The sequence below is a fragment of the Lampris incognitus genome, chromosome 11, assembly GCF_029633865.1.
Source record: "Lampris incognitus isolate fLamInc1 chromosome 11, fLamInc1.hap2, whole genome shotgun sequence".
Taxonomy (NCBI): domain Eukaryota; kingdom Metazoa; phylum Chordata; class Actinopteri; order Lampriformes; family Lampridae; genus Lampris; species Lampris incognitus.
Genome location: NC_079221.1, coordinates 21,053,432 through 21,079,389, shown reverse-complemented (window position 1 = coordinate 21,079,389; position 25,958 = coordinate 21,053,432). Strand labels below are relative to the sequence as shown.

Sequence of the window (25,958 nt, the reverse complement as noted above, 5' to 3'; positions counted from 1 at the left end):
ATCCTATAAATTTTATATTTTATCACTGTTTCAGATGGAAACTTAACCTCACATTGTCCTAGAGAGACATTGTGTGTACTGCCACATTCTCATAATTTGTTGAAAACATTAATTAAACCAGAATCGCATTGGTAATTTGGTGTGGACTTGTTGATTCCTCTTATCTTGGACTCTCCCACATAGTGTAAGGAGCCATCCTAGAATCCCTAACTGTCTGCGCCGCCCTGGGATCCTGTTTATGTTAATGTTTGTGATGTAGATATGATCACCCCCGAGTGTGAAGGATGATATCATCTTGCTGAGCACACAGCTTCTCAGTTTTAGTTTAGTTCATATTCCATCTTGTGAAGGGCTCATTGCATGGGTGGAATATGGTCTCAATCGAAAATGTAAAATGCAGGTTTCCTTCAAAAAGGATCCAAGGCACACCATATGGTTTGTGCAAAATTAATGTCTTTATTTTACATGGCAATATATACATTTAAAATCAGCAATGTGTTGCCATGTAAAATAAATACATTTTAAATTTAAACGTTCACCTTAAGTAACCAAAGAGCATCTGTTTGTGACTACCACAAAGACCCAGCACCACTTCTGTTCCATTGTCTTCACTTTTAATTGAATTCATTTTGAGCCTGGGCACTTAGGCACATGCACGTGCACCAGATCAACACACAGCTTAGCCGTTTCCTCTGTGGGTTGTAGGTGACACAAAAAGGTTTTGTTTGCGACTCCGTTTATGGCCTGGTGTGTACACGGGGCTATATATACATGGAGTCCCATCATTAACCGCTGTCAGCAGTTGTTCTTGCAGGCTATTTTAAGCTCTCTGAAGTGTAATATCAGAAGAGCTTATGCACCGAGCAGCATGATGTTTTTTAACACTTGTAGTTTCACCTGCCCAGTTCCCTCACACATGTTTGCACATAAACGTTTCAGCTTAGGAGCAAGACAAGTATGCCCCAACAAGCATGCCCCGACTGTTTGACTATTCTCCAGTGGCTTAGTCCACTTTCGTATGTTTTGAAAAAAACATTAAGCAGGCCAATCGAGAGTTGAAAATTATGATCTAAAGTAGTTCATAGCTGTTTAGGGATGACGGTGAAGTCTGTTTATAAAAGGTTAGTAAAAAAAAAATTATATATATATATATATATATATATATATATATATATATATATATATATATAATTTATTTATTTATGTTTTGATGTGCTTTAGATGAAAGCTTTGCAGTAAATTGCTCAGTGACATACAACAATTAAGGTGAAGAAATGTAGAAAACAGTCTCCGAAAATATGTATTGGAAAAAGCCAATTCATTACACACACATATATACACACACAAAATGTATATATATATGCAGGACTACATCTATCTTAATATTCCGCTCCTCATTTGTTGAGCACTTTTATCAACAACCCCATGGATGGTTTCCAGAAAAAAACGCATATATATAATGATTTGGGTTGAGCATTTCAAACAGCCAACTATGTATGTTATGTTAGTAGCTGAAAGATAATTGAAAGTAAAGACAATGTGATTTAACAGAAAGAGAAACAGAAAAGTCTGTCTGATTTATATAACAAGCAGATGGTAAGGAAAGCGGAATCCATCCTGTCTGACAGCACCCACCCCTGTACCTAGAGTTTCAGATCTTGCCTTCTGGTTCCTGCTTCAAATGCCCAGTAGTCAAAACCAATAGATACACACACTCCTTCATTCCCTCAGCCATTTCACTGCTAAACTCCAATAGTAAGGTAATACCAGCTCGACCTTGGTAAAACACTGTAATGTAAACGCTGTTTACTGTTGCATTGCTTTTTGTTGGCTTTCGTCTCCTCACTATAAGTTGTATTTATTTGTATTCATTTGCCTTATGTGTTCTGTGGAGTGTTTGTGTGTTTAAAATGTTACCGCTGCTACACAACAATTGCCCCTCTGGGGACAAATAAAACCTACTTGACTTGACTTAATTCAACATTATGGGTAACACCTAGCCACTGTGTTTGGAAACAGACTTGCTGAATAAATTACTTAAAAACCTTTATCATTCATTATGGGTTACTGCTGTCAGCATCATCAAGACATGTTGCTAGCAAATGTTTAGCAATGAAACCAAAACAAGTAATACTCAAGGAATGTAGTGTGTTGTTTCATTGCATTTTAGTTCATTTTCAGTGAAATATCTCTAGCTAGGACAGTTGACAATTATAAAATTGCTAGCGTCATCCACGGAGCCTGTTTCTGTCTTTTTTATCCATACATCTCTGACACAGGCTCTCTCTCTCTTCATGTTACAGATGAATTTAAATTATTTTCATTTTTTTCCCCCAAATTATTACTATTGCCTAGTTACATTATCTATCAGGCAACCACACTTTCCAGTGGTACAAACGTCTTGTGTAGTCCTTGATCCCCACCCCAACTATGGTCTTTCCAACCAGGTTGGCACAGGTTGGCAATGATGGCACACGTACGCCACAAAGGGAAGTTGATGGGTCCATGATATGTCCCATGCTGGGGGGACAGATTCAGTGTTGTCTGAGTAGCGTACTAATGTCTCATGCTGACAGCTCTGAGCAGTCGTCTTACGTCAACTAATTTGTCAGATTTGTTTCTTCTAAAGACCGGCTCTCATCACTCGGCCACCAGCTGACATGGTGCCTTCTCTCGCATGTGTTTACCAAAGAACAGTGTGTCCCTGGATGGCAAGGGCTGTATTCCTAAAATGCTAGCTGGACGTTTCTGATAAAAGAATGCATGTTTATTATAGAGTTACAATTCTGAACTTTGTCCCAGCTGTTATTGAGCTGTCTATATAATATACAACACTGTTGTCATGTAGTAGAGTGGCACAATTTGAAGGGTTTAAAGCTCATCCCTGTCTTTTTTAAAATGCTCTCTTAACGAGATGTAACAAAGAATCTTGAATCTCTTGAATCTTTCAATAAGTGTCTTGATGCATGCTCAATAATCCAGGTAACAATAGCTAAGAAGGTTGAATCAGTTAATCTGGATACAACGTTTATTGACAGATATGTTTCATCCCTCACCTAAGTGACATCTTCAGTCTAAACTGACTGCAGGTATCTCCACCCTTATAAACAATACAGTACAATACAGTTACATAATGACCGAAACCAACGACCAGTTTCATATGCAAATATGGGTGTGACCATTAATTAGAGTTTCAAAGGCCATGTGTACTATTCACAGAGGGTTAGGGGCCATCTATATGTTAAGAGGGAACGACCATCCCTGGACTGAGGGGAGAGTACATCTGTCACCATCTTGTAACTATTCCCAAATCCTCTGTGTATAGTACACATGGCCATCGAGACTCTAGTTAATGGTCAAACCCATATTTGTATATGAAAAATGTCGTATGCGCGGACATTTTGGCAGCAAAAAAGGCAACTTCTCCATCTCCATTCAATGCAGAGTGCAAGTGGTTTTTTGATCGATTGATATTTACATTTTTAAAATGTCATCTTGTTGTGTTGTGGGTTGCCAGAACAGGTCTAGCAAAACTAAAGGTATTAGTTTTTACCGCATTCCATTGGGGAAAAGACCATTCAATGCAAAGAGGTGAAGATTGTGGCTACAAGCAAAAAAAATGAGTCTAGATAAATACACAAGTGGCTATCATAACAAATAGAAGTTATATTGTAGCATAAATAAGAGGTTATAGCATACAATTGTATGGTCGCAAATAATAAAATCAATTTTTTGCTGCAAAAATGTGTGCATACTAAATCACGTGATCACTGTTTGCCAACTGTAAAAGGGTCTATTGTACTGTGTTGTTTATAAGGGGGCGGCACGGTGGCGCAGTGGTTAGTGCGGTCGCCTCACAGCAAGAAGGTCCTGGGTCCGGGGTAGTCCAACCTTGGTGGGTTGTCCCGGGTTGTCCTCTGTGTGGAGTTAGCATGTTCTCCCCGTGTCTGCGTGGGTTTCCTCCAGGGGCTCCGGTTTCCTCCCACAGTCCAAAGACATGTAAGTCAGGTGAATTGGCCATAATAAATCGTCCCCAGGTATGAATGTGTATGTGTGTGTGTGTGGTGGCCCTGTGATGGCCTGGCGGCCTGTCCAGGGTGTGTCCCTAGCTGCCGCCCAATGACTGCTGGAATAGGCTCCAGCATCCGCGCGACCCTGACAGCAGGATAAGCAGTTCAGATAAAGGATGGATGGATGGATGTTTATAAGGGTGGGGATACCTGCAGTCACTTTAGACTGAAGATGTCACTTAGTTGAGTGATGAAACATATCTGTCAATAAATGTTGTATCCAGATGAAGTGATTCAACCTTCTTTGAGGTTCTTTTATAAGAAAAAACGATTCTTTCCTCGAGAATAGTCAAGTCAAGTCAATTTTATTTGTATAGCCCAATATCACAAATTACAAATTTGCCTCAACGGTCTTTACAGCAACACAACATCCTGTCCTTAGACCCTCACATCAGATAAGGAAATCCTTATAGGAGTTATAGAATAGGTTGATTTCTAACTCATCAGATGACTAAGCATTTGCATGACGATCCATAATGCAATTTGCAAGTTCAAAAGCTGTGTCAGTTCCTTCAAATGTGGCCAAATCACGTTTTCCAGTGAAACACTTTGTCCTTAAGATAGTTTGAAACTTAGTTGGAAGTTTAACTGGAAATAGTTGGAAACTTTGCAGCAAACCCCCTCTTTTTTAGTTGCTTTTAAAGAGACTGGGCAACTGAGAGGGTCAACTCATGTATTCTGTTTAGTCTGAAGCTCAAACCCTCCCTGGTAAGAGAAATCCATGCTGTAGCGAATTCAGGGGGCAGTCCGGGAACTGCCACAGTCGGGATGCGAACCCGTATCGCCCACTCCACAAGCGGCAACATTAACCAGTCGACTAAAGGGTCCGACCCGTTAGTCAGGGACCAATGTGTCTACTTATCCATGAACGTTACAGTACATAAAATATGGTGGAATATTCACTTGTCACAAAAAAAACATTTGTATATTTCGCTAGTTTTAGCCTTCCTACAAGATATACATTGACTGCTTTTTTCAATTAGAAGAGTTCCCACTGTAACATGTATTTTGGTGCATAGAAAGGTGACCCTGGATGACCCTGTGGCTGCTAATATGTGGAGGGTGCACATGAAACAACACAGAAGATATAAAGTCATTCAAACATAAAACAATTCCAATTTGTCAACAGATAAATTGTGACTCTACCCATGTCCTTTATATGTTGACATGCCCACATGGACTGGCATATGTGAACCAAAAAATATACTCTAAAGCTGTGCATTTCAGCACACAAAACTGCCGTAAGAACAATTAACATAGACTATGCTATGACCAAGCACTATACAGAAGCCAGGCATGGCTCACCATCTACTCAGCGCTTTGCTGGTATTGTTAAGAATCACTCAACAACGAGGTGAGATTTTGAGGGGGAAAAAAAGGGAGAAATGTTTTGGATCTGGTCCTTGAATACAATGATCCAAACTGTCTAAACGGTGATTTTTTTTAAAGTGTTTTGCGCAAACAGCTTTAGTATCACACATTTTTTAGACCCTTAACTGTGTGGAATTGCTCAACATTGTTGTCTCTCCTTTGCCAGTGTTACTTGTAGTGTCTCTGAGTACCACTAAGAGAGCTTGTGCTATAGTTTTAGATCCCATGTCATAGACCTTTGACCTCAGTAAACCCTAGATAAAAGAAGAGTTGTTATGGTGCCACCCACTCAGTACGATTGGATATCTATTAATTGCAATACAGTATTGTGATTATCTAGTAGGAATATATCCTCTGACCTTGTTATACATTAGTTGTTCATGGGCTCTGGTGAAGGTTGTGTAAGTTGAACTGCAACAACATTAATTTGCGTGTGTGCGTGTGTGTGCGTGCGTGCGCACAAATGAAATTTTGTGAAAAGTGAATGTTATGCCCTACTACCCAGTGAGGATATTTACCTGACATGCTTTTCAGTGTCCCATTTCCATTTACCTGGACTTTTTTTTATAACCTTCATTCCTTTACAGGTTTATGAGAAAACAGGGAAAAGTGTGCAACATTGTTTTGATCCAGTTGTAAAATAATGTTTTTCCAAGTGTACCGCAAGAAAGAGAGTGGGAGTGACTATTTGTGTGTGAACCCCCCAACTGTGAAAAAGGTTTATCGTCATCTTATTACATTATTTCAGGTTGTTTTGTCTAGTTTTACTACAATGTCATTCCCCTTGCCAATCTAACTAAATATAATCTTTAAGAACAAAAACGATACTAACCACTATTCTGTTAGGGATGCCAACATATGAAATTGCTTTGTGAGATGGAAAATTATTTGTGAGGTCCAGTTGCATATGAGGTTAACAGGAAGCAAAAATGTAACAAAATGAACACTTGTCATTTAATTCATATCTTAATAGTTATTTTGAACAAAGTATTTCATCTGCTGTCTTTTGCATGCATGCTCAATAATCCAGGTAAGACCATCAAAGGAAGTTGAATCAGTTCATCAGGACACAACTTTTATTGACAGATACATTTCATCGCTCAACTAAGTGACCTCTTCAGTCTAAGCTGATTGCAGGTGTCCCCACCCCTATAAACAATACAGTGGCATAACGACCGAAACCAACGATCGGTATCATATGCAGATAGATTTGATGCATGCTCAATAATCCAATTAAGAAAATCAAGGTTGAATCAGTTCATCTGGGTACAACGTTTATTGACAGATATGTTTCACCACTCAGGGCCATCCAAACTCTACTTAATGGCCACACCCATATTTGCACATGAAACTGGTCATTGGTTTCGGTGGTAATGTATCTGTCACCATCGTACAATGCTGTGATTGCAAACATTCCCAAATCCTCTGTGAATAGTAGACATTGAAACTCTAGTTAATGCTCACGCCTATTTGCATATGAAACCAATCATTGGTTTCAGTCGTTATGCCACTGTATTATTTATAAGGGTGGGGAAACCTGTAGTCATTTTAGATTGAAGAGGTCACTTAGATAAGTGATGAAATGTTTCTCTCAATAAATGTTGTGTCCAGATTAACTGACTCAGCTTTCTTTGATATTTCATCTGGTGTTAAACATGGCGCTCCACAAGTATGGCATATGAAAGTGACCCGCAAACCTCACAATGTTTTCAACTCCTCACTCTTGGCATTTCTATTTCTGTGACTAAAATTTGCACCTATACCTTGTTATGCAACACTTTTTAACTCTTTGTCATGAACCAAAAATAGCTACAGTCAGGCAATATGAGGACAACATAATTCTGTCATACAGGTATTGACATACCCCTCCTCATGTGTCTTACTTTTCCGCTCTCCACCTGTCTGTCTGTATTTCTCTCTCACACTGTTGTAGGTGCCAATGCAGTATGCACTCCATTAAAGAAGCCTCGCAGCCGAGGTATTTTCAGCAGTCTCTTCTGCTGTCTGTGTCACAAGGAAACTGAGCCACCTCCAGTAAATAACAACGCCCCCTTATTGATCGAGGAAAATGGGACCCTGTCAAAAGTAAGCAGTTCTTTTTGTCCAGCATCTCTCTTTCACTTTTGCCCTTTACTGCAATAGTGACTATCCCTCGCTCTCCCTCTCCGTGGTCTTTTAGCAGCCCATGGTCTGCAGTGATTGATAGCCACATGATCAGCAACACATGTTTTTCTTTGCACAAGTCCTTTCATGTTGCGGATGCATCTCTGAGTCAGGAAACGATTGCATTGCACAGATGAAGAGTACTCTATGTCCAAACATCCATCAAGACAACCATGTCTCATAAGACAGATGGCGGTAGTCCAGACGTTATAGAAGCGGGCCTTGGACCCTCTGCTTTTTGGTTTAGGAAAGTCTGTGATGAATAAATAGGAGAGAAACACTGCTGATTTTCACCCAGATTTACAGCAAATGACTAGGAGTAAAAGACTTTGGTTGGATTGAGCTGGTATAGGATAAATTGTATTTGTAACAGCATAAGTGTGTAGCAGGAAGTTATTAAAAAAGCACTCATTATGGCCTTCCCTAGATAAATAGATAGATAGATAGATAGATAGATAGATAGATAGATAGATAGATAGATAGATAGATAGAGAGAGAGAGAGAGAGAGAGAGAGAGAGAGAGAGAGATCAAATTGGAAAACCATTGGATAACGCACTAATTAATATGCATGAGTCATGTGCTATGTTAAGATAAGTTTAGACATCAGAGCTTGTTCAACAAGAGGTGACAAAATACTGATCCTTCACATTAAGTATGTGGTCAATTAACAATACCCATACTTTTATTGAGCACAAGCTTGGAAAATACATGGCCATTTGCAATCATGAACTGAGGATCAAATGCTCAAGATGTTCTCAAGTGTCAGTTTCAAATTTATGCCTTACTTACTTAAGCTTTTTATAGAGATTTGATATTCCAGGAGTTATTTGTCACGGCTTTCTGAGGCCCCAAAATAAATTGCTTGGTCTTCTGCAGAAGGGGGCGAGTCAAGTGTTAGTCTCAGTGTTGGTTGTGACCCCCTGTCATGTCAGCGTGTGTGTGCTGCTGCTGTTGCTTCTCTCTAAGGCGGGTCATGGTCTCAGTGACTCCCCCCACCAGCCGTGTGAAAATCCACTCTCAGCAGACCTCACAGACACTAGCAAGCCACTTGGACGTGGACCATTTAGGATCTCTAGAGAGAACAAGTCCCTGACACAATGCATGGAGCAGTTCTTCAACTCTGAATGATAAAAGTTCTGCTGGAGAAATACTCCTCCCCATGTACCTTGAAACTTCTGCGCAAATTCAAGTTTCTGGAGAAGGGAAGACATCCACATTAGTCATGCCTGCTGAAAACTGCCACGTCCCTGAACCATCAGAAGCCAAAGGTTTAACCAAGCCTTCAAAGGGAAGTTGCAAACTTGTGGAATATGCTGAGCAGAAATTTGTCAGTAGAGAGATGGACCCTTCCATACTTTGTGCTGACCAATGCAACGTTAATGAAGATTTTGCAGATGACATTAATTCCTGTGCATTTTGCAATGGGCTTTCTGAGAGCTTTGGGCAATATTCAACAAGTGAGGAATCTTTTGAACTCGATCAGAACAATGATCAGTGCGAGACTCTAGGGTTAAGTAAACCATTTGACAAATGCGCTCAACACCGTGAGTGTTTTAAACCTTGCACGTCCTCTGAGCACCGTGCTAAGCATGGCTTGGCTTCTGAATTTAGCCGATGCTGTGAACAGTGCACACAACACCTCCAGGTATCCCAACAATGTAAGCCTTCTGATCCAGAGTCTGATTCCCTTGAGTATGAGCCAGACAAATCAACAGTGAACTATGAAGCTTTTGGGCAATATGAAATGTCTGAATTCATTCCTGTTTGTATTGAACAGCTCGATTTAATACAACAGTGCAAGCCTTCTGATCAGCAGGTTGGGTGCTATGATTATGAGCTTGAATTAAGAGAATGTGATGCTTTGGAACAATATGAACTGTCTGATTTAATGCCTGAAAAATCAGCATCACTGGATTCATTTAATTTTGGTACTGGACTTTGTGAGCATTATGAAAATAAAAGTCAAAATGAATGCACGGAAGATGTAAGCGAAAACTATGCACTTGAATTAAAGACTCAGCAAACGGAAATTTCAGAGTATTTGGACATCAACGAGGAACTGTCTTGCAATTTAGTATTTGAAGAGGAAAATCCTTTGCATTTCAACACACTTCAAGTTGATCATGATGGAAGAAAATGTGTCACATATGTTAGCAGCAGACACTGTGAGGAAATCCAGCTTGCTGAAGAAAGCTTTCAGCACACCCCTGAATATGATACATCCACTGAGCGCTGCAAGGTGGCTGATGACAATCTCTATGAAACTGCTGAAACAAGTGAAGAGTATGAAGGAAATCAACAATATGAGACTTTTGAGCAGTGTGATCCTGATAAGACCTTTGCTGAGCATGATGAGCTTGTTGATGAGATGAACATATTGTTGGACCACTGTTCTGAGCTTTGCACTGAGGATGGCTGCTCAGAATACTCTTCGACTGAAAGCAAATCCTTCGAAACCTGCCCTGATGGCAGCGTTCCCTCTGAGCCTTGCACTGATTCTTCTGGGGAATCCGACAAGTGTGCTCCGGAGGATTCCAGTGATGACCGTACTCAGTGGGACTCTTTCGAAGATGATGAGGAAGTGATGGAAAGCAACGCAAGTGTTAATGATCAAAACAAAGCTGCCATCAGTGATATAGTTATTGAGGACTACTTTGACTTCTTTGATAGAGGTGACTATTATGGACATACTTTTGTACCAAGACGGTCATATGTTTCCTGTTTTGAGGGTGGAGATATTCATGACCACCTTAACGTCAAAGAATTGGAGACAAAGAAACTCCATGCGAAAAATGCATACAGGCATGAGCAAACTGAAGAGGAAACCTCTTTAAGTATAGCTGATACTTCTTATGATTCTTGTGAAGACTCTGATTGTGATGAGGTTTATGAGACGGTGGCACCTGAGGTCTGTGATGCTTCTGATGAGATCTCATTTTATGGCTCAGAGGAACAACCTGAAGAATGGACAGCAGCAGAAGTTGAACTGGACTTTGCTGAAGAAAATGAATCTGCAGTTGTCAAAGTGTCTGCATTATATGAAGAGGCTTGTGCTGTTAATAATGAAGAGGAAAATGATGAAAGCTTTGTTAGATTAGCCACGATGTCTGAGGCCCACATCTGTGAAGAAAAATGTGTTGAAGGTGACGCCTGTGAGATCTGTATTAACAAGGACAATATGTATGCACCTTGTGCAGAGGACATCTCTGTTGAAGGTGACGCATATGAGGATTATGTTTGTGGCACTCAGAATTACACGTCTGCTATTGACAATACGTCTCCTATTGATCAGTACCAGGAAACCATCACTGGAGATAAACATAAGGACTTAGAAGTCAAAGAGGACCCAAGTGACGAGCCTCGTTATACGTTATATGAGAATAAAGACCAAGTATTTATTGCGTGTTCAGAGAAGGAGCCATATTGGTCACTCACAGAAGAGGAAGAAATGTGCCACCGAGGTGTTGAAGAATACTATGCATATCAAATAAGAAGCATCCAATCATCCATCAATCAGGGGGTGAATGGATTTGGGGTGGAAGGAAGCATATATGATATGACACTCTGCGGAAAAGCTTATGGGAGTGCATTTGAATGCAGTGGGAATACCATAGGTTGCACTGGGGAAGGGGAGAAAGAGGATGCATTTTCTCTGCTAACGGAGGATGCTAGAAGTGGGATAACGGATGTTATTGATCTGAGTGATACTCTAGCCAATCTCTCTACTGAGGAAATAACAGTCCGTAAGCAAATGTCAGACTCTTGGTCAGAGGAAATATCCAGAGAAACAAGGCCTCCTCTTGATATTATTCATAGTGTAGTTTCAGAAGATGTTAAACAAGGGGGGAAGAATGCATATGTCAAGAACGTTGAGGAAAATGAAGCCAGTGAATATGACAAGGACTGGGAGGACGAGGAGAGAGAAGATGAATCCACTGACACGTGTGAATGCGAGTACTGCATTCCACCCGAAGAGCAGGTATTATAAGATCTTGGCACCTTAGCTGTTAAGCACTGGGGTGGATGTGAAAAGGGCCTATATAAATGTATGTTTTTCATTTATCCAGGTGTCAGGACACATATCATGATAAATGTTGGTCTAGTTTTTTCTCCACTTAGAATTTATTACCAGCCATGGCTGCATGTTAGCACTGAATCAAATGTGTGGCAAACACTAATACCAGAGGAGGATATGGCCTGACAGATTGGTGGGTATTTGTGTCACACCAAAATACATACACTAATGCCCTTCAAGACATGGTAATTTACTCTACAGGGAGACATGAATACAGGAACTGCCCAATGTTAAAGGCCTTGTTGGGTCAAGCCAACTCCTTTCAATGATGGAGTCAGTTTCACAAACACTGAGCCCTGAACAGTTGTTGAGGGAAGAGATGGCCCACAGTCAGGCACTTGACATGTTGTGGTGATGTTTACATGCTCCATCAACAGAGTGGCAGCTGTGGGGTCAGAGGTTTCTTATGTCTGCTCATGAACACAATCCACTGCAACCCAACTGTAGCAATCTCTCAAGCAAAAGAAATACACAAACAATGTGTGTTGTGGTACTACAAATTGAGATGGTAATTTCTAAAGGCTGAAACCAATCATGTGGACATTCTATGTCACATTTTAGACATGCCCTCACTGAGCATCCTGTAATTTCTTAACTCTGTAATTTGTGATTGTGATTTTCTTCAGGTTCCGGCAAAGCCACTGCTCCCACAGATTAAGTCAAAGGATGCAGGGAAGATTTGCGTGGTGATTGATCTGGATGAAACACTAGTGCATAGTTCATTCAAGGTAAGCTTGGCAGTGTGGCCTACTTTCTCACCCCATACTGGATTGATTTCGTACTGCTACTCATGACACCAGTATTCAAACATCTTCACTTACATTGCACAGTTAATCAAGTATGAGCCATGCTTCGTGGGTGTGTGTGTGTGTGTGTGTGTGTGTCTGTGTGTGTGTGTGTGTGTCTGTGTGTGTGTGTGTGTGTGTGTGTGTGTGTGTGTGTGTGTGTGTGTGCTGCTTGTAACCCCTACCCATAAAGTAAGCAAGCAAGCAAAATTCTATTTATATAACACTTTTAAAAACATACAGTTAAAAAGTGCTTTACACTCAATACACACGATATGAATAAATACATAAAATAAAACTGAGTGAATCTAAAACATGGCAGAGGGAGTAACAGACCAAGCTAGAAATGAAACGAAACAGAAGGCAGGGTTGGGGTGCTTTAAAAATGCTTGCCTGAAAAGATGGGTTTGTAGACATGGGAATTACATGACAAAGTGAGTGTTCAGAAGAGATTATTAATGTCAGTTTTCTTAATACTCATTGTTAAATTTCACACACACACACACACACACACACACACACACACACACACACACACACACACACGGGGTGGCTGGTATAAATGGGCTAACAGAGCTAAGCCATCCCTATCTTTTACAATGAAGATGATAAAATTATTGTTAAAAAGCTTAGAACAGATTGTTTTAAATGTAGGTGGAACCTAGAGCAGCAACAGCACCAATTAGTCACAAGAAAAACACAAGCTGTATCTAACTGGGCTTATTTTTTACAGCCCAAACACAACAGCATCAGCTTCCCTTCATCTTGGTAGTGAATGAGTGACAGGCGTCGTGATGCCCCCCCTGATTTGCCGATCATTTTGGCTCTATTCATTCAGTCCTCAGGCCGCTGACTTTTGACAAATGACAGCGGATGCACAGGGAGTGAAAGGGGAAATCATAAGTTTATTGTTACTTGGTTTCAACGAAAGGACTGGCCATTGGCAAGTGTAGCTAAGAATACTCTTTCTGTGCCCCACGGTTGCTTTTTGGAGGAGGCGCGGCCTGGACTCAACAAGGAATTGTGGATTTGAAACATTTATCCTACAAAATAAGGGAACTGTGTGTGTGTGTGTGTGTGTGTGTGTGTGTGCATGCGTATGTGCATGCGTGCATGTGTGCATGTGTGAGTTAGAGCGAAAGAGAGAGAGCTATAGATACAGAGTTTTTTGGCATCAGGCCATTCCTGTGGGTACTTCTCTATGGTGTTGTTGTAGACCACGTGCTATGACAAGGTATATAGTGTCATTGCTGTAACTTGGTATCACAGATGTGATGCTGTTGTAGCTTAGCCCATCCACTCAATATCGCCACTAGCCATCAATGTGTGTGTGTGTGTGTGTGTGTGTGTGTATTTATATAAGGAGCAAAATAATCCTGTGAGCCAAGTAAATTCTTATTGAGACATTACAAGCCTGTTTCATGTCATAAGCAATCATTAGCTGTCAATAAAGCTATTCAGGAAAGGACATACCATTTACTGCCTCGTCATGCACATCACATGCTCGACGTCCAATGGGGAAGGGAGACGTGCAACATCCTCTCAAAGAACAAAGCAAATTCAACCAGTAGTAAAATGTGCAATCTATGTCTAACGGAAAAATATTTTATCATTTGCAAACCAGAAATGTCCACACTGAATAACAGGGATGAATTGGCCAGCAGTTACAGACATAGATAGATACAAGCACCTATTTTTTAATTATAAAAAAATCATGACAATAGACAAATACCAGCCCCCCTTCCCCCCATTGGACTGTTAGCGATCACATGTTTTTGAATTTTTGAATGTCGCACCTCCGTTAGCGATCACATGTTTTTGAATTTTTGAATGTTGCACCTCCGTTAGCGATCATGTGTTTTTGAATTTTTGAACGTCGCACCTCTCCCTTCCCCATTGGACATTGTGCATGTGATGTGCATGACGAGGCAGTAAATGGTATGTTCTTTCCTCGAGCAGCTGTATTGACAGCTGATGATTGCTTATGGCATGAAACAGGCTTGTACTGTCTCATAAAGAATTTACGTGACTCACTGGATTAAAAGCTTTATACGTATATATATATATATATATATATATATATATATATACACTACCGTTCAAAAGTTTGGGATCACCCAAACAATTTTGTGTTTTCCATGAAAAGTCACACTTATTCACCACCATATGTTGTGAAATGAATAGAAAATAGAGTCAAGACATTGACAAGGTTAGAAATAATGATTTGTATTTGAAATAAGATTTTTTTTACATCAAACTTTGCTTTCATCAAAGAATCCTCCATTTGCAGCAATTACAGCATTGCAGACCTTTGGCATTCTAGCTGTTAATTTGTTGAGGTAATCTGGAGAAATTGCACCCCACGCTTCCAGAAGCAGCTCCCACAAGTTGGATTGGTTGGATGGGCACTTCTTTGAGCAGATTGAGTTTCTGGAGCATCACATTTGTGGGGTCAATTAAACGCTCAAAATGGCCAGAAAAAGAGAACTTTCATCTGAAACTCGACAGTCTATTCTTGTTCTTAGAAATGAAGGCTACTCCATGCGAGAAATTGCTAAGAAATTGAAGATTTCCTACACCGGTGTGTACTACTCCCTTCAGAGGACAGCACAAACAGGCTCTAACCAGAGTAGAAAAAGAAGTGGGAGGCCGCGTTGCACAACTGAGCAAGAAGATAAGTACATTAGAGTCTCTAGTTTGAGAAACAGACGCCTCACAGGTCCCCAACTGGCATCTTCATTAAATAGTACCTGTTAGAGCCTGTTTGTGCTGTCCTCTGAAGGGAGTAGTACACACCGGTGTAGGAAATCTTCAATTTCTTAGCAATTTCTCGCATGGAATAGCCTTCATTTCTAAGAACAAGAATAGACTGTCGAGTTTCAGATGAAAGTTCTCTTTTTCTGGCCATTTTGAGCGTTTAATTGACCCCACAAATGTGATGCTCCAGAAACTCAATCTGCTCAAAGAAGTGCCCATCCAACCAATCCAACTTGTGGGAGCTGCTTCTGGAAGCGTGGGGTGCAATTTCTCCAGATTACCTCAACAAATTAACAGCTAGAATGCCAAAGGTCTGCAATGCTGTAATTGCTGCAAATGGAGGATTCTTTGACGAAAGCAAAGTTTGATGTAAAAAAAATCTTATTTCAAATACAAATCATTATTTCTAACCTTGTCAATGTCTTGACTCTATTTTCTATTCATTTCACAACATATGGTGGTGAATAAGTGTGACTTTTCATGGAAAACACAAAATTGTTTGGGTGATCCCAAACTTTTGAACGGTAGTGTATATGTATAAAACTTTGTTAAAAGAAACACTCAGTGGTAGGAAAAGGAGCAAAATAATCCGGTGATTCAAGTAAATTCTGTATGAGACATTACAAGCCTGTTTCATAACGTTTGGCTTGATTAAGATATAACAAAACAAAAATTCAATTCATGTTTACAAATTAAAAGGACATTCTTGAAATCAAAGACAGTTGAATCAGTTCATCTGGACACATTTATTGACAGATATGTTTTATCACTCATCTAAGTGACCTCCTCAGTCTCAACTGACTACAGGTATCCTCACCCTTATAAACAATACAGTGGCATAATGACCGAAATCAACTATCAGTTTTATTTGCAAATGTGGGTGTGAACATTAACTAGAGTTACAATGGCCGTGAGTACTATTCACAGAGGATTTGGGGATAGTTGCAATCACAGCATTGTAAGATGGCGACAAATGCACAAAAGACATTCTTGGAAATTACGCAAGTTGTGAACATATAGTTTGTGTTTGTATTTCCAATTATTACAGTTTGACTAAATCCTCTTTATGTTGAAAATTCATTAAGCATTTGGGCCATTATGTGGTACTCAAATTTGGTTTTGCAAAAAAAAAAAAAAACCGCAAAACTTCATTGGATATTCCTCTCCCCCTCTTTAACATCCATGGCAAATCATTTATTTAGAAATAAATGATAAAAAGTTCACCCGTTGTGATGTGTCGTGATTAAAGCAGAACCCCCCTATTGCCATCCAAAAGTTAACGTTTTGTCGCACACTAGGCCCAACCGATTTGAGAAAGAAACTACTTTATCTTAAAAATCCATTGAGATTTGAGATGATGAGTCTGCTGATCAGGTTTGCTGGCGCGAAGGATAGAATAAGAGTATTTTTGAAAGATAAACACTGACAACATTCAGACACAAACTAGAAATGAGGTCTCAGTAACATGACACATTTTGAGTGTTTTTCTAATTAATTAATCAGTTAATCAATTAATTAATTAAATTTTCAACCGCCACAAATTAATAAGTAGAATAATGAATTAACAACTCTTTCTTCGTTGTCAATTCAATTTGAATAAAATTAACAATTTTGCATTGATCAGGCGCAAAAGAAAAAAATGCAAATATTTAAGATAATATTAATAGAAATGTGAACAATTACTTTAAGGCTTCACATTGATTTTATAAATTATCGGTCATCTTTTAATGAGTTTAATACCTTTTATGGTAGTATTTCAGTAAACACGAAGTCATCAAAGCTAGTTAGTTCAACTTGAGGCGCCCATGTCACATGATGAAATTATGTAATGCCATATGCTGTTTAGTCTTCTTGGGTCACAGACTGTCCTAAAGGATGTCACTGGATATGACACCAGTTAAGTGTAAACAGGGTCAGATTTTGTAAGTTCCATGTTTGGCACAAGACACCTAATAAAATTCCGTTATTAGTTTGACACACTTGTGAAAAATAGGCCCGAAAGCATAATCTCTGAGTTGACAGTACCTTGGTGCCTTTTTGCAAATTGAGAAACGATGGACATCTTATCGCCCTCTGGCATTTGCAATCAAAGCATACAGAATTGGTTTGAATGCTTCATAAAGAGTTTAATGAGTAATTTTGCGAGAGCATTCACTAACTTAACAAGATACTGACTGCAATTACACGTAAGAACAGTCTCTCTTTATTGATTTCATATACTTGCTAGGTTGTACAGAGACACAAGCCGTAAGACTCCTGAACACATAGACTCTGGATATTAGAACACACACACACGCACGCACGCACGCACACACACACACACACACACACACCCGTAAAATGCACACACATCACTTTATTCTGCACTGTTCATTTTCAGCCATACCACCCCTGCACTATGTAGATACATTTTCCATATTTATTACAACATACCTCTGTATATACTCTTACATTTCCGTGTCGACTGTTAATTTTAGAAGTAATATTTGACTTTATTTTAGTTTAAATTCAAATTTATTCTTCTGGCTGTATGCACTGTGAATTTTAGCTTACTTTTAGTCTGTTTTTTGCTATTTCAGCTTAGTTTAATTTCTCAGGATGTGATGTAAATACTTTAATTTTCCTTTTTTTTTTGTTGTTTTAACTTAATGTGTGTATTCTTAGGTTTTTTGAAGTTGAACTGATGCCTAAGCATTTCATTGCAGCAATGCCCACCACGCAGTATTGTTGTGCATTTGACAAATAAAACAACTTGAAACTTGGGAGTTTTTTTACAATTTTTTTTTACACTCAGTGCAGTCAAAAACTCAGAACAAAAAGATTTATGCATTCAGAGACATATTTTTTCATATTTTTATTCATAATTCATAGAAAATAACACATGCAGTAAATATTTTTGTACCCAACCCCAACAACCACAACCTCTCCTTATTTTCTTGGTTAGACCCACTATTATGTAGACTTAGCTAAGGTCATACCAGGCTGGGGTGTATTATTGTGATGTAGTTTTAAAAATGTCTCAAAAAAACAAAAACAAAACCAAGTCATAAAACATCAATAGCAATTAATTCGCAGAGGTATTGTAAACTAGCATAAATTCCTATTTTTAATATGAATGGTGCATGTAATGACTCATGAACCGTGAATCACATAATGTTCATGTTTACTCTATTTACTTATATATGATCAATGCCAACACAACAGTAGCATGTGACGTCTGAAGATGATAACACCCTAAATTACTTTTCAAATGGAAACATGCCATTATTATTTTCACTGCACATATTCTGTTAAATGGCAGGTGTGTCTGTTGCCTTTTCAAGGGATTGAAAGTTGTTTGCATAGGTTTGCAGATGTCAATTCAAATATGTATTTATTAAAACCCTTGCTCAGAATTTTTATTCTCTTGCCATAGATCCAGGCTGGTGGCATGTGCTTTGGTTCAAATACAGATTTGCTGTGCAGTTATTCATGGCTCAAACATTTTGACTGTCAAGTATAACCAAACGCCATGAGTTCAGAAAGCATGCGCAGCAAAAATAGGGAGAAGTTGCTGGCTGCAGCGAAGAGAACATGGCGAGGTGACATCTACAAGGCGGAGCTACACCCACTCCCAAACCCTAATCCTGACCCTAACAGGCCTGCCCCATGTGTAGCCTCGCCCAGGCTGCAGCTGGGTGTACTTGAAAATAGGTGCCATTGAATGCATATAAAATGCATGTCACCAAAGGCAATAAACCAAAAAACAAATACACACACCCAAAGCAGGTGACATGTTAAATTTTAGCTAACTTCAGCATCCTTATGTAATCTTTTGCTTCTAAAACATGATGCATGATCATTCGAATCTGGTCGATCTCACAGAGTGCCTACTTAGGTCATGGTGTATGTAGTGCCTTATATAGAATGTTCTCATGATGAGCCTAACATTTGAGAGACGTACTCTAGGTGTGAGGACCCTCTAAATAAATCTGATATTTTATGAGTCTTGTCAGGTCTTTCAATGATGAAAGACACAAGAGCCAGATTATTTACGTAGTGTGGTTTTATTTACCAGACGCTGAGTTTGCGTCTTTACTTCTGCATTACATAGCTTCATGTTTGATATGCTACAGTACTGTGATAAAGCTTAGATTTTTATATTTGAAGTAAATTAAAGATACATTTCTCTTTTAATCAATGCATATTCTCTTGTCCGCAACAGCCAGTCAACAACGCAGATTTTATCATTCCAGTGGAAATTGATGGAACAGTTCACCAGGTATGCTTTACCAGCTTTACATTTTTGTTGCTCTTTTGATTCGGTCCCGACATCACAAGGCACAAAGCAGCCTCCATCAAAGTCACACACTTGTTCCCCACCTTGCTGCGCTTTGTGTTGCAACTCAGAAGAGCAGCTTGAGAATCTTGCATGGCTGAAGGTGCAAAGTTCTAGGGCCTTCTTTTACAATGCCTGCACATTGGAAATGCTGTGCACTTTTAACTAAATATGCAATGTCAGTGTGCAGTGGTACGATGTTGTAAGCTCAATAATACATTTCATGAAAGAGAATTGAAATGATTAGACTAATAGAAAACACTGTGCTAGTTAACCTGACAGTGCAGTGGCCTGCTCTGTTGACGGCTCCGAGCAGCAGGCAGCTATTTCAGTGGCCTGACGAAATGAGGAAACCTTGGCTGGCTTCTCAGAAATCGCCAGCCATCAATCTCAGTCTGTAGAAGATATTATTCCCAGCATGGTGGCAGTGGTGAATGGCAGACTACTGTTTGGAGGGTTTAAATGAGCCTCCTAGAAGCCTCCTAGAAGACAGAAGAGCTTTGTTGTCCCCAGGGCTTGGGTCTGCTTCAAGTAATCCAGGATAGGCTTGTTAAAAGGGGGAAAGCCTATTCAGGATGACTTGGTTCAGAAACAAGGCCACCAGCATCTTAGTGGGAGCAGACACAGCACACTTGTATGGATATTGTTTTTATTACTATTATGTTAAACAAATATACCTCAGCTAAAAACTTTGTTTCCTTAAATTATTTGGAGATTACTTAAATGGTAGTAAAAACAGAGGGAGTCCATGCACACACCAAACAATTAATATGAAGTGACTTTTTATTAAATGTTTGTCATGTGGCTAATTTACTTTTGTGGAGATGTAAAAATTAACAATCAGTGTGTATGAATTAATCTGCTAGTGATGCTTTTGCATTTAAATTTTTGGGAAACCACAATAACAATATATTTCTAATGGAAGATGGCTGTTTTCCTGTTGTTTTCCCTGTTTTTTGTTCTTTATCACATCCCTGTTGATAGGTGAATCAGGCTGTGCACAAGCTGTTTTTAACCTAACGGGATTTCATGCTGTGTGTCTTGGATGTGTCTCTACCCCAGGTGTACGTGTTGAAGAGACCCCATGTGGACGAGTTCCTGAAACGAATGGGCGAGTTGTTCGAGTGTGTTTTGTTCACCGCGAGTTTATCCAAGGTGAGATGTTTGTCCTGAATGCCACGTTAACTGCTGCTCAGCACTCGACTGCGTGCTGCTGGCGGATAGGTGCAAACAGTTGTTAACAAGTATTTCGCTGGCATTCGTACGCTATGATAAAACACAAAAAGAAAAAACAAAACACCTGTTGGTTCAAAATGTGATGCTTAGTTGGACAGTAACCCATAAGCTCTTTTTTTTCCATCCCTGATTTAAAACTGAACCTACACACCCGTGCAGACACAACATTAACTTGAACTTTCGCCAATACCATAAAACCTAAATTCCTCTTAACCCTGACTGTTATTCAACTGTGTTTATGTATGTATATATGTATTATATATTTATATTTATATATATTTATGTATTATTATATATTTATATATTATATATGTATATGTATTTATGTCCATAATTATATAAATGAATGTTTGCCTACCTACCAGCGATTTATTCATGGCTGGTAGGTGATGTTTTTTGCTTTTGATTGTATGATTACATTTTATGATTAATTTTGTATTATCAAAAGTTAATCTATTATGATGTAAAATATTAATTTTTATGCAATTGTTTATTTCTTACTCACTCAAATCGTTATATCTCATCTTGATGTTTCATGATTTATAACATGTAAACCTATATAAACTATAAACTCACCCTGTGAACTTATGCACTAACTCAGTATAGTCATACAACACACCCACATCTAATTATAGCCCTAAACACACACACACACACACACACAACACCATCATATGCAGAAACACAAACTCAGTCCTATTTAAAGACAACTCGGCATATGTTTGTTTTCTCCTGATGCCAGTATGCAGATCCTGTGTCGGACCTGCTGGACAAATGGGGGGCCTTCCGAAGTCGTCTCTTCCGGGAGTCCTGTGTCTTCCATAGAGGGAATTATGTCAAAGACCTGAGCCGGTTGGGCCGAGACCTCAACAAGGTCATTATCATCGACAACTCCCCAGCTTCCTACATCTTCCACCCGGACAATGCAGTATGCCATTTTTCTTTATTTTTCTGCATTACTTGAACATCGAGGTGACTGTAGCATATTTGGATCCATGCAAGTCAAGTTAATTTCCAAAAGCTCCATTAATTTGGAATTTAGAATTAATTCTACCTCAAGTTGTTGGAATGTCTAAACGATTGGGGCCATAAAAGTATTTTCAGTATCATTTTGTCATCTGTGGACTTTTTCTTCGATATCAGGCATTATGTATGACATTATGTAAGACTAGTTATGTTATCTGAGATGATGATGAATGTTAACTTTTTATTTTTAGTTTTGTAAGCGTGTTTACAAGCTAATAATGAGGCGCTACACTAACTTGAGAAACATCTGTGATACCACTTTTCCCCCCTTCCAAACGTCCAGGTTCCTGTGGCCTCCTGGTTTGACGACATGTCAGACACCGAGCTTCTTGATCTTATCCCCTTCTTTGAAAGACTAAGCAAAGTGGATGACATCTATGATATTCTCAAGCAGCAGAGGACTGCAAGCTAACAGAGAGAGGACAACTAAAAGGAAACAATCACCAGCGACTGTCATCATGGGGCCACGGAGCCTGGTGGGCACAGGCTCCACGCTGCTTTCCTCTACGAGGACCACACTGCAAAAAACATCAGTCTCGCCCAGTCGTTTGAACCCGATATCCAGTCTTGAAACCATTTCTCTTAAAGCAAGTGAAAAAAGTCTCAGTGAGGGTGCATTGTTTTATTGTTTTTTTCTGAGAAAACTAGTATGATGTGCCTTTATTAAGATAATGCCACTAGTATGATGTGCCTTTATGAAGATACTGCCACATGATTTAAGACAACGACAAGTATCTCGCCCCACTGGCAATTTTTCCCCCCTGGTTTTTTAGGAAATAGGGTTTTAGGACTGAATACAAGATTAAATGACTTGCTGAATTAGACATCTTTGCTAGCGCAGCTAGTGTGCAAGTGTTGGTATCTTGCGGTTAAGGACTTTTAAAGATGGTGGCGACACAATCCAGGAGAAATGAGCCACATGAATCATTTTTCCCAACAGTACTATGTAGCGTCATGGACTAGCATTGGAACAAGTCCCTAAGTAGAGTGTGTCAAATAATTAAATACTATTTTTTTTGGAAGATTACGCCTTGAGGTGGAATGAACCCTGCTAGTAATTATGTTTTGTCTAAAACACCCAAGTATTCGTCCATGTACTAAATGACAATCATCTGATCAGAGGTAGTTGGATTAGCATTACAGAGCATGTTTTTGGTTTTTGTTAAACCGTCTCAGTAAGACATTTCACTACAATAGGCACATTCTGATGTGCCTCAAACACTATATGCATTTAGTGTATATCAGCAATCAGTGGCCTGAACATGCTGCAAAAACTAAGGTAAAATCAAACTGAAATAAAATGAGCAGTTTAGTGTTTGAAATAAATGGAAAAGGTAAACTACAGTAATTCGTCATAGTTGATGTCCTTATTAACTCCATTAAAGATGATTGATAGTGTTTTCCATAATTACCCAGTCCTCTAACAGTACTGTAATTATTAAACAACTTATGTATTAAGACTATTTAAGCTATTGTTGTGCTAAATTTGAAGTATTACGATCTTGACATTTACCCAGTTATTACTTACCAAAACAACACGTTTTGGAGGAGCAATACATGAGACATGATAAGAAAGCCTGGAGCTGAACTTCCGGCTTTCGGCAGACTGCAACTTGGATGCTTTTCAGCTCATTTCTGATGAGAAGATTTACCAAGTGCCATTATGGAAAATGGTGAGATTATTTTTGTACATATATCAGGAATTTAGACAATGGTTTTTGATTTGTTTTTAATAATGCAATTTTACCTTTGTCTAAAAGGTGTAATGTTTTAGTTTAACTGATGTTGGCAAAGTACGAACACAGGCTGTCCATTAATCATGCAAATAATAATGCATGGGGGGGGTTGTTAGTGAATTGTAACCTGGAAATATTTTGTTTTACATAAATTATGTGTGGCATATGGTTTCAAACCACGTTTAGTTGCCTCCTGACATTGAACTTGAGCTATCAAGCGTACCAGTCACTACATCTGTGCAATCAGTTTGATGGAGCTTTGTCTCACAAATGTCCTGTAGCCCTGATCACTCTTGTCCCAGGCCCATTGTGTGAGGGTGGACGTCTGTATGTGTCTTTTGCGCGTGGGAATTTCAGTGTGACTGTGTCAAGTGTGAGCATTTCAATTGGTATGACATTTAAAAAAAAAAAAAAATCACTGACAGTACATGAAAGAAAATATAACCTTTTTAAAATAACGATTTAACTTTTTTTTACTGTATGCAACAAGAGTATAGATGTTGACATTCAAGTAAGGAACCTGGCTTAAAGAAGTGTTTTGAGTTTTTAAATTGCTGCTGAGAAATGTTAAGATTGGAGAAAAAAGGCAACTAGAAACGTATTTGTACCTTCCATCAATAAAGCATGTTTTATTGAAAGAAGTCATATTCCATTACCGTATCTGTTTCACATAATACTGTGAATCAAGGAAACATGGCGGGGTGGGAAACAAGCAAAAATGGGAAAAAAATGGAATAATGGAACAGATTTTATAAGAAAACCATTCATTCCCCGTTAAGTTCAAATAATCATCCCGATCCTCAACAATGCACTTCAGTGTACCTACGATGCCGTGATGCTCCGCTCAGGTCATCTAGCAATATTCCACCTACTGCTTTTATTATTATCAGGTTTTTGGCCCAGTGTATTTACATAATCAGCTCTTTAGTTGCAAGCCAGAACTTTAATCACACAACTATAAACTGATTTTCATCCAGACATAAAAAAGAAAAATGCTTACGCAATGGACAAAAGGAGGAAAACAGACTTGAAGAAACTGAAAAAAAAATTAATTACAATTCATCACATAGCAGGTTCAATCTTTGGCAAATTATGTGGAGCCCTGCTGAGACATGGAGCTAAATCTAAACTTGAGACACACAGACGGCAGGGGGAACAAAAACATACACAGATACTGTTAACACTGTAGGTTAGGATGGCATCTTCAATTTAGTAACACCTCAAGCTGGTATCCTCTTACTATAACAGATATGAATTACAGTACCTCCACAGTAGCCACGCAAAACCATGCTTTATACATACATATGGCAGAAATAGACTGAATTGCATGTGTTAGGTAGTATTACTGAGTAAGTTCTAGTTTGGTTTCTGCACTCGGCCTTTATTGTAATTGAACTCACAGTTTAACTAACGCTCAATAAGTGCTGACCAAAAAAACAAAACAAAAACAAAAAGTACATGAGCTTTCTACTTTTGGACTGTGCTGCAAATCAGGCAAAAGAATTTGGCTGGGGTCTCCGGCACGGGCGTAGAAGCACGAGTTCTGTATTGGCAGACAGTTACGATCATTTTTTACAGGGAAAGAAATAGAGAATCTGATATTTAAAACCGAGGGACAAATGATTCTTCATGTCACGGATATCTTAATAGGGAAAGATCTCACACTATTTCGGTGGCCAGAAGATCAGATCCGTGACTACAGTTACACTTGTCACTCACACGTGACTTTTGATATGTGACTTTAAAGATCAGGTTTAATTAGATCGTTTCCCAGTACACCAACAGTTGGCCTTCAGTCTGTAGTACTCGTTTAACACTTGTCTGCATTACGTCTCGCTGCTCTCGCTCTCTTTTCATATTACTTGTTGTGGCTGGACTTTGACTGGTCCTGGTGGGAGTCGTTCATCGGATGTCACAAAGAAACGGCATGAGCGTGCCAAAGAGTTGGAAATGTGAATATTTGTTAGTCAGAACACAGCTACTGAAGTTCAAACTCTGCAACATCCTAATGTGACATTCATAGGCACCATTAGATTTAACTAAACAACCAGGACTGGGCTCTATGTACGCTTTTAATGCACAAACATGTGCAACGTGAAAGCAATTTAATAAACAGCAGCTTCTATTCTCAATGAATTTATAGAGTGGATGCGAGCTCTTTTTTTCCTATATAAAACTGTTTCTTATGGCGATCCACTTTCTGAACTGACTGAATCGAAACATGCATTGGCTTAGCAACGCTAATGTTATAGCATGGGAAAAAAATCAGTTCAATAAACAATCAATCCATCTTAATGAGGTGATGACAGTTTTGGGAGGATGACACTGTTACTCATGTCACTCATGGACCACCTGTGAAATTTGAGCAGAGAAAAAATTAGACTTCCACCGAGAACTAGCGAGCATCCATCAACATGCTT

At 39.1% G+C, this 25,958-nt stretch overlaps 1 protein-coding gene across 1 annotated transcript in view; it reads left to right on the top strand.

The window, feature by feature from the left end:
* Window positions 1-24,179, top strand: part of ctdsp1 (CTD (carboxy-terminal domain, RNA polymerase II, polypeptide A) small phosphatase 1) — a 34,072-nt gene extending 9,893 nt beyond the window's left edge. Inside the window, exons 2-7 of the mRNA XM_056289276.1 lie at window positions 7,375-7,526; window positions 12,307-12,408; window positions 19,427-19,483; window positions 20,603-20,695; window positions 21,519-21,704; window positions 22,086-24,179. Coding sequence (XP_056145251.1) covers window positions 7,375-7,526; window positions 12,307-12,408; window positions 19,427-19,483; window positions 20,603-20,695; window positions 21,519-21,704; window positions 22,086-22,214 — 719 coding nt within the window. The 3' untranslated portion in view covers window positions 22,215-24,179. The remainder of the gene's footprint in view (window positions 1-7,374; window positions 7,527-12,306; window positions 12,409-19,426; window positions 19,484-20,602; window positions 20,696-21,518; window positions 21,705-22,085) is intronic.
* The last annotated feature ends 1,779 nt before the right edge of the window (window positions 24,180-25,958 follow it).